The sequence below is a fragment of the Pinus tabuliformis genome, chromosome 9 (assembly GCF_031772625.1).
Source record: "Pinus tabuliformis cultivar Carrire ecotype Pingquan chromosome 9, CPIR1, whole genome shotgun sequence".
Lineage (NCBI taxonomy): Eukaryota > Viridiplantae > Streptophyta > Pinopsida > Pinales > Pinaceae > Pinus > Pinus tabuliformis.
The window spans coordinates 649,271,027-649,286,702 of NC_142307.1; the positions used below are offsets into that span (position 1 = coordinate 649,271,027).

At 35.1% G+C, this 15,676-nt stretch overlaps 1 protein-coding gene and 1 long non-coding RNA gene across 2 annotated transcripts; both read right to left on the bottom strand.

Annotated features, from left to right (window-relative positions):
- Positions 1 to 690: 690 nt before the first annotated feature.
- On the bottom strand, positions 691 to 1,299 carry LOC149150328 (uncharacterized). The gene is made up of 3 exons (XM_089442759.1): positions 1,155 to 1,299; positions 985 to 1,050; positions 691 to 900 (listed from the first exon to the last, which is right to left on the bottom strand). Exons 1-3 carry the CDS (start codon positions 1,297 to 1,299, stop codon positions 788 to 790), a joined length of 324 nt encoding a protein of 107 aa, XP_089298885.1. The 3' UTR covers positions 691 to 787.
- Positions 1,300 to 8,416: 7,117 nt separating this feature from the next.
- Positions 8,417 to 8,866, bottom strand: LOC149150329 (uncharacterized). Its single transcript, XR_016263025.1, has 3 exons — positions 8,757 to 8,866; positions 8,587 to 8,652; positions 8,417 to 8,502 (listed from the first exon to the last, which is right to left on the bottom strand). It is a non-coding gene; the product is annotated as an uncharacterized LOC149150329 (long non-coding RNA).
- Between the last annotated feature and the right edge of the window lie 6,810 nt (positions 8,867 to 15,676).

Genomic DNA, 15,676 nt, shown 5'->3' on the forward strand with positions numbered 1-15,676 from the left:
CAAGTCTTTGGGCCTGTGTTACTGGCCGATGGTAAACCCGAGACATAGCATTTCCTGTATACAGACACATATAAACTACAAACTGTGTGCTACAATAACCATAACGATAACAGAAGAATAACCATAGCTCAAATGCTATAACATTAACGATTACTGTGGGAAATTATTTATATATGTGCAGATTTATAGCATGCAGACAGTATAAGAGACGTTCTGCTACCCGAGTCGGGGCATGAACTGATTATATCTTTTACTCATACTAATCTGAGAAAGAAACTGTGCATGCGAGTAAACAGGGGACGTAAGTCTATTGAATAGCAAACCTGTGTATGCAACTGTAATAACATGCATTATATAAGTCTATTGAAAAGCAAACCTGTGTATGCAACTGTAATAGCATGCATTAGAATAATACTAATGACTAGGTGAAAAAGCAAAAATCTGCTCAACAAAGAACAACAGCGGTACAGTTACAAACCCTAAGTCTGCTTCATGCATAAGGGACTTTAAACGAAAATAACCTGATACAACAGTGAAGATGCCAGAGGGCTGTAAAATGTTCATAACTGTATCGACAGTAAAAATAATCATTAAAACATATCAATACACTGTGTAAGGGAACGAGCCCGAAATGTTCATGACTGTATCTGCGCGTGAAGGCCAGATCTGGGTCATGCAAACCGTCAAGAATCCAAGGTCTGCCGCTAGGCGGCTACTTGTATACATATATTTACAAAGCAAGAAGAGAACAGGTGGGTATAATCAACCCAAGAAACCTTTACAGTTATTAACTTGTAACATGATAGACACATTCACAACTTAAATTAAGCCGCGGCCAACTGTGGAGGGTTCTTAACAAAGAAGCCGAAAGCGGATGGAAAACCTCAGTGAAAACCTGATCTGCATGAGACCACACCGGGTTTACGTGACTGTAAACCTGAAATTCTCCAAACAAATAAACTCTGAAACGCCGAGGATCCTTACCTGGGGTGTTAGGAGATTGTTGCAGCACAAGTCGATATGGAGATCGCCCGGAGCACAGCCAAACAACTGTATGAAACTCGACAGAAAATGTAAATGGCAGTAAGAAAACTCAGAGATAGCTAACCATTAAAGCAAACATAAGCTGAAGAACGAAAAGACACCATGATTACCTGTAAGGTTCATAGCAACGAAACCCAGCTCCGGAGCACTGCAGGTTGCAGCAATGAATGGTTGGAAGACGAACTTGAGCAGAAGCAGTGATCGAGCTGCATTAGCCGCGGACATCAAATGATCTAACACGGTGAATGGCCACATAAATACCACCGATAAACCCTGATAGAATTTTCGCCCTCCGATCTCCAGAAAAGATCTAGACCGTCGAAGTATGGCGGGAGTTGTTGGCGGAAAAATCAGTGTTGGCTTCCTCAAGGTGTCACATGGCTGGAGTAACCAGGCCATGCCACCTGCCCTGGAAGGACGGTTCACAGTAAAGGCTGGAAAGAGCTGTCACCAGTTGAGTGCTGTGGCGGGACCATGGAAGGCCACGCCCATTAATACCAAAACGTTCAAACATCTACGGCAGCTATAACATATAATCAATACATAAACCAAACCCCAATGCTGACAGGGAGAAGCCGCGTGGTAAGTACAACTGAGACCCGAAGTTAAACACAGTCAATGACATATGTGGACAAGGATTATATATGTTAATGTAAGGGCGTGCCAACTGTATAATGATTTGTATATATATATTCTTTAATGCATGCCATTAGTATTTCGATGTATGAAGTACTTAAGGTTGAATTGTAACACCATAATGATAAGGTATAAGATGCGTAGGTAAGACGGAATTATTAATATGATGAACCTTGAACTTAATGGTGGTAATGTTTAATGGTTATAATGTTTATGCGTGTATTTTTTAAAAAAAATTGTATGTACATTTAAGTGGGTGTGACAAGTGGTATCAGAGCTAAAGGTTGCAGTACTGGCGCCTTTGGGAATTGGTAGGCGGAAAGGATATTGAGGTACGCCATCAGTAGGCATTAACTCAGGTATGAGTTTAATCATTCGCATATTCATTTATTTCATACACTACTTTTGGCATGACAGGTGTGATTCATGTTTATAACTTCTTTGAGAAGTAAGTAATAAGTTGTTACATAACTACGTTCATAACGTTGGATTCCTGATGAGGATAAAAGACAATGAAACTTTTGTCGCACTTACAAACAAAATTGAACACTCATTACACTTAAGCACAATAGTGAACACTCATTGAGGAAGTGACCACCAACTACCAACTTTTGATTTGCACATATGGCCATAACAACCATGCATAAATTGATCTAGATTGAAATTACAATGAACCAAACTTAATAAGCCAATGCATGAATATAAATCAGGGAGAACATCCTTGAATAGGATGAAAAATTGTTTTAAAAAGGACATTAGAAGAACCCCTTTAGATATTGAAAACATGCAATGAGTCAAGCAGCGAGACTTGATTGTCATAACTAACTTTGATTCAGTCTTGTCATGGATGCATGAAGATGATTGGTAGTTGAGATTGGTTAGTGTTGTATGACTAACCCATAGAACTTATATGCATTAATTGAATTGGACTAAGATTGCTACAATCCGTAAACAAGTGAAGTTGATTGATGTCACATGCATGGAATGTGTGTGTGAAGATTCTCTCTCTCTGTGCTATAGTTCTAGTTGTTTATGAGAAGAGTTCTTAATTTTATTCACCATGAGAATGCATGATGAATAGTATATGCTTATGTCCTAATAGTTTTAATGATGATTACTTTCTAATCATCTGAAATCCATTAGCATGGTATGTGTTAATCATTACTTGTTGAGAGATAAAAATCATTGGAGCCTCGATTTAATGATGGTTGAATTTATCTCCACTATGGGAATGATGAATTTCCTATGCATGTTGCATTCTAGTGTGAAGTTAAGGGTAGAGGCATGTTCAGTGGGTAACATTTCGAGGACCCATTCCTGGTATGATTACATGCGATAATTATTCATAAATAGACTACCTGTGTTAATGCAATTGTCAATAAACTCTAAACTACCTTCCCCAGCTATAGATGCTTCCAAAGGAAAAGGAAGCAAGGAGAAGGAAGAAGACCGTGCTGTAGGGACAGACGGAGATGGAAAAGAAATAGCCAGGTCTGGTGATGACCAGATAGCGCAAGCTTTGGGTGTCAGAATCTTGCAGAAAACTCTAAGTCTGGGGACGACTAGATAGTGCTCGATGAGCATGTGAGTATTTCCTTGGCCATGCTTAAGGAGTTGGAAAATGATATCTATAGTGTGTTTCTGTTAATGATTTTCGTAATGTCTCCTTGAAGTCATTATTCGGAAATGGACACATAGTATTGTTATGATAATTGTTGCATCTAGCATCAAGTGGTAACTTTGGTGCGTGTGTGACACTTAGGAGATTATGCTTCTAATTGCATAAGTAGAGCAATTGCTTCCGGTTAGGGTGGTTTAAACTTGTTAGTTATGCATGTTGACCCAAGAATAAGATAAGTGTCTTGTTCACTTATTTGAAGAACATGTATGAATGTTTTATATGATTTCTTAGTAGAGAAAGTATTTGAATGCATGCAATAAAAGAATGGTTCTTTTATAGATTTTCGTGGTAAAGAAAAAGGGTTAAGGCATGCAGTTAAAGATTGATTGTTTATATGTTTTCTTCGTAGAGAAAATATGATAATACTTGCAGTAAAATAATTGGTTATTGCTTCTTAGTAAAGAGAATAGGTAGTTCCTCCTAGTAGGACTACATGTGAGTCTTGTGAGAGAAATGTTTGTCTCTTGTTGTCTTTCTTGGAATAAAATCCTTGCTAAATATAGCCAAAGAATCTTCTTGAGAAAGAGGATGAGGCATATAAATGTCCTGAGGACATAGCATGGAAGGTGGCCAAGTTTTCTTGAATTAAAGTATGTATCTTTAATTGATAAAAGCTTCGTTTCTAAGCTCTAGTGATATGACTATGCATTACATGCATGATAAAAGATAACTAAGAATGTGCTTCTAGGCACATAGATATTCATCCCTAAATTCTTGAGGAAAGAATATATTACATATATACATAAATATCGTCTCCTCCTAAGAGTATGCATACTTCATGTATGAAGATGCATGATTTTATGAGAATTTTCTCGAAAATAAAAATAGAGGTTCTTTCCTTAAAGACACATTAGAATAGTGTTCATACAAGAACCAAAATCCTTACTTGTTGCATGAAAAGAACTATGTGCATTAAAGTAAAGTAATTGTGTTAGGAGAACACATTTTGCATATTGGTAGCTATTTTGATTTTGGAATTATGAGTCTGTGTGTACTTAGAGGAAGTGGTCATGTTAGCTTCCTTGAAAATAATAATCTCTTGGAGAGATTGTCTTGTTGAATGAGCTGTGTTGATTGCTTGATTTTGATACATAAAGGATAAGTAAACCTTGTTTTTGTATCTTGAATTTTTTTTTTATGCCTAAAGATAGATATCTTTAATAATTTCTTGAAAGGGAATCTTGAAAAATCCTCACATCGGAAGATAGAGAAATGAGGATTAAAATGACTTCCTTTAAGAAAGAGGCATGTGGTTTGTCGTATGAAATGATGGTGGTCTTCTAGTGAAGGGAATAAGTGTTGCATACATTAAAAAAGGGCTTATAGGATAAGCAATAGTATGCACAAAGATTAGTCATTGTGACGTAAGAGTTATGTTCTTGTATGTTAGAGAAATTATGTTTAATTACACTAACAATGCATGACTAAAGTTAGCCATAGTAAACGAAGATAATACTCCATTAATGATGATTTGAATTGGAACAACAGACTATGGCAAAATTGGGAATGCTGAGAGTATTAACTCAACTGTTGTTGACATTTTTACATTAATGAGTATTTGCATATGCTTTTATACATGAAAATATTGTATGCATGAACATTCTTGGAAATGGAATAGGTGTTAACTGATGCATATTTATAACTAACGTTGTTGATGGGATTAAGTAGTGGTAGCTTAACAGCAACAAGAAAACTCATCACATAAATTGCTGCAATATGAAATGCAATTATAAATGAGACAGAATGATGTTATATGATATGCATGAATTATGTTATTTGGAAAATTTGCATGCATACAACGTGTATGATGGATATGTTTCCCATCAATCTTGATGTTGTGGACCCATGATGAGGGATAAGTGTGAATGCATGGTGTACATGCATGTTTATTTTGTAATGATAATGATTATATGGTTCATTGTGTAATTACTTTGGGAAAGAGTAATAAAAGAGAAATTTAACATGCCAGACAGTTGCGGATAGTTGGGTTGATGACAATTACCTGCCTGGAGGGTTGATGGTACTTGTCTGCCCGGATTGTGAAAGGCATGAATGCCTTGGGTTGATGACAATTACCTGCCCGGAGGGGTTGATGGTACTTGTCTGCCCGGAGTTGGGTTGATGGCAGCTACCTGCCCGGAGGGGTTGATGGTACCTGTCTGCCTAGATTTCCTCTCCCTAGAATTCTTGAGCTGGTTGGCCAGTGGAATTCTATGTTAGGCCTGGTAAGGTCTCTATCGAAGAAACTGTCTGGATGTGAAAATGACTCGGTTTGGTTATGGAAACCGGTTCCCATGGGTTGGGAATTCTTTAGCCTATTATGATGCTCATAGCTAAAGAAATGAATGAATCAGCTATATGATATGTTGAAAATAAATTCTATATATAGTTGTGTGAAATATGTTATGCACATTTAACAAGAAATGAGCTTAGTGCTCTATAAGGAGTAATTGGAAAAAAAAAAAAAAAACTTAACTCCTTTATTGTATTATTGATGTTGTGAACATCTTAGTGGGAGCTAAGAAAGTTTTTGCTTGATGCAATGATTGACTGTTTTGATGATTAGAGAATTATGTGCTCTTTTGGTACTTCTCGAGGTACTTTGCGGATGTCTTTGGTAAGAATTCGTTCAGTATGCACGTGGAACGGTGATTTATCATTTGATGATTAGTATTAGTGCTCTTTAAGTACTTATAAAAGTACTGTGATTTAGAAAGCATCTAACATTGCAATTGATTGCTAGTCAAAAGTATTTCATTTGACTCAAAATATAGTGACTAATGTGATTGAATTATTAGTCATATATTACAGGAGTTACTTACCATGGAAGGTTGAAGAGTTGTCCAACCACTATTAAATGTTTACATGAAGGTATTCATGATTTTCAAGAACAGATGGTAAGTAATGGTAAGTAGATAAAGAGAATTGTTATCATGAATGAATAAGGGCCACGTGGTGGCGATTAGAAGTTGCATATTTTTGCAACTATTGATGCTTATAACTAATGATATTTCTTATGACTATATCATTACTATTTTTGTTTTTCGTCTTTTCTTGGAATGGAATCGATGATTTCAAGAGGAAAGGATCACATTTTGTGTGGTTTAGATGGTAATATGATGAGTAAAATCACAAGTTCTCAATGAAAGAAAAACACCGAGGACGGTGTTCCTGTTAAGGGGGGGAGTATGTAACATCCCTAGATTTATGTAAATTTGAAAGTTACTGTGGTAAAAAGACTAATATAGTTGTTGAAATTTGAAAGTTACTGTGGTAAAAAGACTAATACAGTTGTTGTTATGTTTTAAACAAAACTGTGGCAAACTAATTCTGATTTGATAATTATATTTAAATATTTTCTTGGAATTGTTGGCAGCCTCTTAGAGGTGAATCTTAAAGAAAATGATCAGATCAGTTGAGATAACTGATGGAACTACCCTTCAGGGGAGAAAAGGTCCTGACTGAGGGAATTCGGTGGGGGTGGACAGACAGAAGGAAAAGACAATCTTGCTCCAAGAGCAAAGAAGAAAAAGAAAGACAAGGTTACGTCTGGTGAGGACCAGATAACCTGGCACAAGGAGTGCACTAATCCCTGTTGAGGGCTGGAGGCCTGCAGGATAGCTCGGGGGGAGAACTCCGTCTGAAGGATGGATCTCATGGCTGGGAGGAGAGCAGAAATAAAGCTCAGGTGACTTTTTGTTTGAGCAAAACCATTCCTGACAGAGATAATCAGGTACGGTTCCAAACTAGTAGTCCCTGATAAATTATATACTGTGTACAGTGATTTAATTAGGAAAAGATTATGTGTTTCCTAAACAATGCTGTGAAAAATAGCATGGATATTGCATTTGGAAAAACTAAGTAAGAACTGTCCTGTCGTGGACCAGTCTGGGTTAGTACCAGACAGAAATAATAAACTGAGTATAAAAATAAGTTGAACACGGGTTAGGAAAACCCTGCTTCGGGACGGGCTACAGTGTAGCAGTCACGACCCCAGTGTTATTAGAGAAGGGGGTTATTAAATGGAAGTAAACTTTATATCTGGTAAACTGGGAATGCCGGGGCTGCAAACGAGTAAGGGTTGCATCTTTTGAAACAAAGAAAGACGCCGACTGTAAGCGAGAGGATAAGTCGGTTAAAACAATTTTAACACCAAAACCGTGCATGTCCAACCGAAGGTTCTGTACAGAGAACTTTGGACAGTAGACCCAAGAGCCTCACCTTATGACAAGGGTTGACAACAAGTCTTTGGGCCTGTGTTACTGGCCGATGGTAAACCCGAGACATAGCATTTCCTGTATACAGACACATATAAACTACAAACTGTGTGCTACGATAACCATAACGATAACAGAAGAATAACCATAGCTCAAATGCTATAACATTAACGATTACTGTGGGAAATTATTTATATATGTGCAGATTTATAGCATGCAGACAGTATAAGAGACGTTCTGCTACCCGAGTCGGGGCATGAACTGATTATATCTTTTACTCATACTAATCTGAGAAAGAAACTGTGCATGCGAGTAAACAGGGGACGTAAGTCTATTGAATAGCAAACCTGTGTATGCAACTGTAATAACATGCATTATATAAGTCTATTGAAAAGCAAACCTGTGTATGCAACTGTAATAGCATGCATTAGAATAATACTAATGACTAGGTGAAAAAGCAAAAATCCGCTCAACAAAGAACAACAGCGGTACAGTTACAAACCCTAAGTCTGCTTCATGCATAAGGGACTTTAAACGAAAATAACCTGATACAACAGTGAAGATGCCAGAGGGCTGTAAAATGTTCATAACTGTATCGACAGTAAAAATAATCATTAAAACATATCAATACACTGTGTAAGGGAACGAGCCCGAAATGTTCATGACTGTATCTACGCGTGAAGGCCAGATCTGGGTCATGCAAACCGTCAAGAATCCAAGGTCTGCCGCTAGGCGGCTACTTGTATACATATATTTACAAAGCAAGAAGAGAACAGGTGGGTATAATCAACCCAAGAAACCTTTACAGTTATTAACTTGTAACATGATAGACACATTCACAACTTAAATTAAGCCGCGGCCAACTGTGGAGGGTTCTTAACAAAGAAGCCGAAAGCAGATGGAAAACCTCAGTGAAAACCTGATCTGCATGAGACCACACCGGGTTTACGTGACTGTAAACCTGAAATTCTCCAAACAAATAAACTCTGAAACGCCGAGGATCCTTACCTGGGGTGTTAGGAGATTGTTGCAGCACAAGTCGATATGGAGATCGCCCGGAGCACAGCCAAACAACTATATGAAACTCGACAGAAAATGTAAATGGCGGTAAGAAAACTCAGAGATAGCTAACCATTAAAGCAAACATAAGCTGAAGAACGAAAAGACACCATGATTACCTGTAAGGTTCATAGCAACGAAACCCAGCTCCGGAGCACTGCAGGTTGCAGCAATGAATGGTTGGAAGACGAACTTGAGCAGAAGCAGTGATCGAGCCGCATTAGCCGCGGACATCAAATGATCTAACACGGTGAATGGCCACATAAATACCACCGATAAACCCTGATAGAATTTCCGCCCTCCGATCTCCAGAAAAGATCTAGACCGTCGAAGTATGGCGGGAGTTGTTGGCGGAAAAATCAATGTTGGCTTCCTCAAGGTGTCACATGGCTGGAGTAACCAGGCCATGCCACCTGCCCTGGAAGGACGGTTCACAGTAAAGGCTGGAAAGAGCTGTCACCAGTTGAGTGCTGTGGCGGGACCATGGAAGGCCACGCCCATTAATACCAAAACGTTCAAACATCTACGGCAGCTATAACATATAATCAATACATAAACCAAACCCCAATGCTGACAGGGAGAAGCCGCGTGGTAAGTACAACTGAGACCCGAAGTTAAACACAGTCAATGACATATGTGGACAAGGATTATATATGTTAATGTAAGGGCGTGCCAACTGTATAATGATTTGTATATATATATTCTTTAATGCATGCCATTAGTATTTCGATGTATGAAGTACTTAAGGTTGAATTGTAACACCATAATGATAAGGTATAAGATGCGTAGGTAAGACGGAATTATTAATATGATGAACCTTGAACTTAATGGTGGTAATGTTTAATGGTTATAATGTTTATGCGTGTATTTTTTAAAAAAAATTGTATGTACATTTAAGTGGGTGTGACACCATTCCTCACCCAAAGCCTCAGACATGGTGCCCATTAGACCATAGTTAGTTATCTAACATAAAATGATAAAATGACGAGTTTAACAAGGCGGAGAAATTGCACTGTTAAAAATGTGGGAATTTGGCCAAAGAATTTTCAAAAAAAATTGTAAAACAGTGTTTGAATCGTATTTTTGATGTTGGAAATGGATTCAACACCATCAAAAACATTTAAAACACCTAAGATTTTGAAATTTAACAACTGTAACTTAAATTTACAAAAATCCTTACAAAATTTTCCCTAAATATATCCCACTAGTGAAGCATGTTTTATTTCTGACATCACATGTCATTGTCTCCGCATAAGCAGGGAGCTCGAGGCATGTAATTCAATTCAGTTCAATGTAGACAGCTACAGCCGCGGATGCCCGCCTGTGTGTTAACGTATTTTAGGTTAAGAAAAAAATATTAATAATACACGATTAAAGGATACGTTCACTAGCGGGGAAGTCAATTAATTTATTTTTATTGAAAATTTAAATAACCTTCAACGTTGATTTATGGAATCTTGATTGTAAAAATTAACGGTTATTAATATGTAATTATTATTGATAATTGTAATTATATTTTTAAAATTTATAAAAAATTATCAATTTAAAATAGTAATATTATTTTTCATAAAATTTGCAGTTTTTTTTGTCTATTTTTTATAATTTAATGTTAATTTCTATATTTTAATAAGTTATTTTTGTTTGGCATTTTTTATCTCGTGAAAAGCCTTGTTTTTCTTTTTAAAATAAAATATTTCCTAAATAAAAAACAGTGTCAATCATAATTCAAAACAAAAAAGAATATATCTATTTGGTTAATGGTTAGTTTTAATTAAAAGCATTTTAAAATATCAATAATCTCACGTTTACCATAAATAAAATATTTGGATGTTCATGGATCACTGGTTGGAATAACATATTTACATGGCATGGCATGAATGAAAATATCCATGCCACTTTGCAAAACCTTGAAATTGATTAACTATTCAATTGTTGTTGTGGTGTATGCATTGCCACCCTACATTTGAATTGAGCATTAAATGTGATTTCGTGTCTTTCTTGTCTAATTGGAAGTAATCCAACCAACAATAATCCATCTCAACCCATCTATAAATAAAAACCGTGTGGTATATTTCACCTTGGGGTGCATAGATATGACAAATAATGATTTGGGTTACTAGAGGAAAGCTTGAGCTCAAATATATTTAAAAATAAGGGAAAATCATTGAATTTAACAACATCACAAATTATCATCATGTGATGACCATAATTCAAATGATTGTGTCAAAAGGGAATGATAATAGGCTACATGAGGGAGTAGAAAGGGAAAAACTCACACTTTTGATAGTCGTAAAGGCCTCAAATGAAGGCCCAATTTCTAACCCACACCTGAGATTTTGCAAGTCCTTATGAAATCTTGGGTGAATAACAAAAGCTAGATCCAACAAGATCACTCAAAACAAATGAAAAATGTGTTCCCATCACCTCCCCTAATTATCATAATACAAGGGTATATTTCACATATCTCATCTTACTTGTCTATTTAATCTAGTTTATTACATTTGTAATATTTTTGAACTTTTAATTTAAATTTTAGAATTGTGGGTTATAAAAAATACACATAATAAGTAAAAAAACTAACCAATTCATAATCAAACAAAACCATTGTATAGTGGTAACCCAAGGATGATAAGGCCCTTATCTGCTTAATGCCCCAATACCTATGTCCCTATTGTGCAAAAACTCCTTATCATGTCCATATCAATCTTGTATGACAATGATGCATTTTAACGAATCCATGGTGTGTTCATGGCCCTGATCATGGCCCTTTAGCTCAAGAAACTCAAGTTATTGTCCCTCAAATGTTTCCTTGATCATGGTCTCAAACTCAACCCTAGTTCACAGCTTTAGATTATCCCTAGTGCACAAAACCCCATATCCCACATTAAGAATGATGATATCCTATACACCAATATATTTTGTGGCTTGAGGCTTCATTCATGTCCCTTGGTCCCTAGAGACCTCATATAGAGCCTAAGGGCCTTATTTTTCTCCCATGCTCATTGGCAAGGCCTTGAGACCCATTTTTACAATACAAGGCATTTTAGGAGCAACCATATTCCACTTAAAGGCGAGATATCCTCATTTTCCAAAATTTCCCAATGAGGACCACCACTAGTATACATAGATAATATGTATTCAATAGATGTGTGTTGGTGTATATATATATATATAATTTTTATGTTGATATTTATACTAGTATGTGTAACAATATACATGTAGTAATAATATATATATTGAATACATAATGTGTTGATATACTAGTGGTTGTCAACATTGGGTTAGCACAATACATAGACAAATTAAGAGATTAACACTTTAGTTTAGGGTTGTAAAAGCATCTTAACTTGGTATATTTTAATTCTTTAATCATTATGTTAATTCATCTATTAAGAAAATGTTATGTGGTTGTCCCTAATATGCTATAGGTTGTCCTTACACCATGGTCAGGGCCCTAATACAAATGCCTAACTTGCCAAACCTCTAATAGTGTCCCTGTTATACTTGTAGGATAAATATGTCATTGTGTGTGTGATGGTCCCCATTTTGCTACTGACATAATATGTATTCAATATGTGTGTGTGTGGAAAAATCTACCAACATAATATTAATATATCTATAGGTATATACATGGACATATTTACCTAGTATGTATCTACATAATATGTTTCTCTCATCTCCTTGTGAAAGCATCACTTAGACCATTTGCTAAAATACAAGATATGTTCATATTGATTTCCATTCTTATTGCTTTACACAACAAGTCTACGACAATTTTTAAGTAACTTGTTTTCCCTCAAATTCCTTCTACCAAAAAGTAAAATGCTATCTATAAATCAAAAGTGGGTTACCTCAATAGATTCCTTAACTTGTATATCTCTGAAAAATCCACTTCCCTTTGTTTTGATAATCAATCTACTAAGAATTTCTACTACCAAGGGAAACAAAAATGGTGACAAGGGACATCCTTGCTTGTGACCCCTAAATTTCATGAAGAAACATAAAGCACTGTCATTTATTGACACTTCAAATTTTGTAGATTCCACACACCCCATAATTGAATTAATAGATTGAAGTGATAGACCTATTCAAGGAAAACCTAATATGAGAAGGAGCCTTTTCACTTTGTGATGTTCCTTTGAACGATCAATTTTCATAACTATTATGGGTTGTTTTATAGTTTTTATTTAATGAAGCTCTTCCTATGTTTCCCAAAAACATAATGAATTTTCTTATTAAAAATAAATCCAAATTGTGCTTCTAAAATGTAGTAGATGGTGTTTGTTACATTTTGTTTCCAATGGTCTTCAAGAAAATATTGTAGATAAGGTTTCAAAGGGATATTGTTATGAAATCATTGAAGGTGAATTGTCATTCTTTTTTTAATTGAGTCTTATAAAATCCTCTAATATCTTTCCATATCTTGTTCCTTTCTAAATCACCCTAAGAAACTTATTCTACATGAAGTTGTAGAATCCTAAGAAGAATTCCACAAAAGCATCAAGGTGTGGAATTTTGGCCATCTAAAAAGTCTTGAGAATATATTTTAATTATTCTATTCCTATAACTATGTAAATTCATTCATATCATCATTAAAGAATGTATGAAATAATCTAACTATTTTCATAATGTCCCCTATATTAGCTACATCGTTCTCCTTAAACAAGGATTGGAAGTGTTGTTTACTTACATGGGAAATATCCTTAAATGATGAGACTTGTCAACCATATAGGCCTATCAACTCCATAATATAGTTAAATTTCCTTTTATAGAAAACATATTTTTGAAAAAGCTTCATATTATTATCTCCTCAAGAAAACCAATTTAGATGGATTTTAAATGTCCACTTAGTTTCTTCCAGCTTCAGAAGGACTTTCTTTTACCTTTAAGGTATTTTAACCATTCATCCTCATTGTCAATGAAAATACCATTGTTATTTTGGTCAAAAAGTTCCTATGTCATTGCATCCACAACCTTCAAGTCTTCTTGGTATTATTTTGCTTCTACCTTTTCCCAAACTGTATCCACCTTCTTAACTCTAATCAAGTTGTTAGAGAATTGAAGCATTGCAGATTCACCAATGAAAATTTTATACTTTATTCAATTGCTTAGAATTAGATGTCTAAAGATTTCCTCCAAGAGCCAAGAGTGATTAAAATTAAATGGAAATGAGGCACTTTGATTCTCCACCTCAAATTAAAATAGGGTAGGTAGATGGTTATGGTTCCCATCAAAACCTACCAAATGATTTTCATCTACAAATCTCTTGAAGGGTCTTCTTAGAAATACAAAAATGGTTCAATTTCTCCAAAACACCAACCTTGCTACTTTTGGAATTTCACCAAGTTTAAACAACCTTAATTGGTTCAACATCCATCAATATTAAGTCTTCAAATACATGAGTAAAATATTTTTCTAGTGGATCTGATCTACCATCCTCACCCTACTATTCTCTTGAATTCAAAGTCAGATTTAAGTCAATTCCTATGATCAGAAACTCAAGGTTCATTGATATTTTAAATTGTTCTAGAATGTAACTAGTTTTTATATGGAGCCTACAAGTTCACAAGTTTACTTATCTCATCTATGTCCTTAGCCCTTCCTTCGACCATAATTCTAGAAATGAGATAGATAAAATTAGTAGCCTTAAATCTATCATTATAACTAGTTACTATAAGATTAGAGAATCCTTGTGCATTCATACCACAAATTTTTTTCTCCTTCAAGATAAAGCAAAGAAACTCAATTTATTTAGTGTTATCCAAAGGAGAAGCATCCAAACATCTTTGATACTCATTAATTCAAAATGGGGGTCAAAGCCCGGCTTCCAACTATGCAATACCGAAGTGTAAGTCCCCTACATCTAGACATTTTTAAATATTATAGTATTATCCTATTCTCTATTGAATTTGAAGGTTATCCATCCCTTGACCATAAACTTATATTGGGAGGAATATCCAAGAATATTTCACAATCTTGCTTCTAACCAAAGTATCATAGAGTCTTCTTTTACCAGTTTCTCAATAATCTTGTTGATCAAGGGTTGGTTCATCAAGACTTCGACCCTATCCATAATACATCAAGTTTGAGCACTAGTTTCACCTCATCCTTTCTATATATAATACATTTTTTTCCTTTTCTAAGTGTTAACTCATATTGGATTGACTTTGTCTCTAAGATGCACACTTCATGATTTAACCTTAGCTCCATCCCTAATAACACCTCTCTCACTCTTTCCACAACTTGACTAGAGTTAAGGACTTTAAACTTTAAAATATAATCTATACCCAAAATTATAGATATCAAAGGCTCTAACACTTGTAGTACATCAATCCCTACTTCAATGCCTTTATGGTTGGAGTGAGATGACCTTATCTCATGATCCCTATCATTGATCAATAGAATGTCTAGCTTGATCATTGACTTGCCATCTTGCAATATATGTCTAGGAATTCAAGGCATCACCTAATAGATTAGTTCCTCCTTAAAATATTATGTGTTTCTCTAGATTTTAACCAACTCTTTATTCATCTAAAAGATGAATAAAGAATTCCATGAGCCATCCTTCCCATTGACAATCATGTCTATATTGTGAGCCATGGCTTTGATGATAGAGTAGGAAAAAACTCTAGAGTTTAAATCCCTAGAAAATGATACAAAAACCGTAGGATGACCCATTACCTTCATTAAAAGCCTCCAAACATATCCCCCAAGTCTTTCATTCTTAAAATGGCCACCATCATCTAATATAATATACGCATAAATGATAACACAATAAATGTTATAATAATATATTTACTAACACATTAAATGATATACATTAATAAGATATCATTTAATACATTAATAATTATTTATTTATATCTTTACTAAAGTCTCATAAATTTAGTTTTAATGATAATTTTAACATTGTCATTTTAATATTAACTAGAAAACTCTTTTTAATATTTTACAATTTTGTGGTTTACTAGGTAAATGTAAGTATCTTTTATCCCAATGATACATTTTCGTTATTTATTCATCAAATCCATTATCTTAT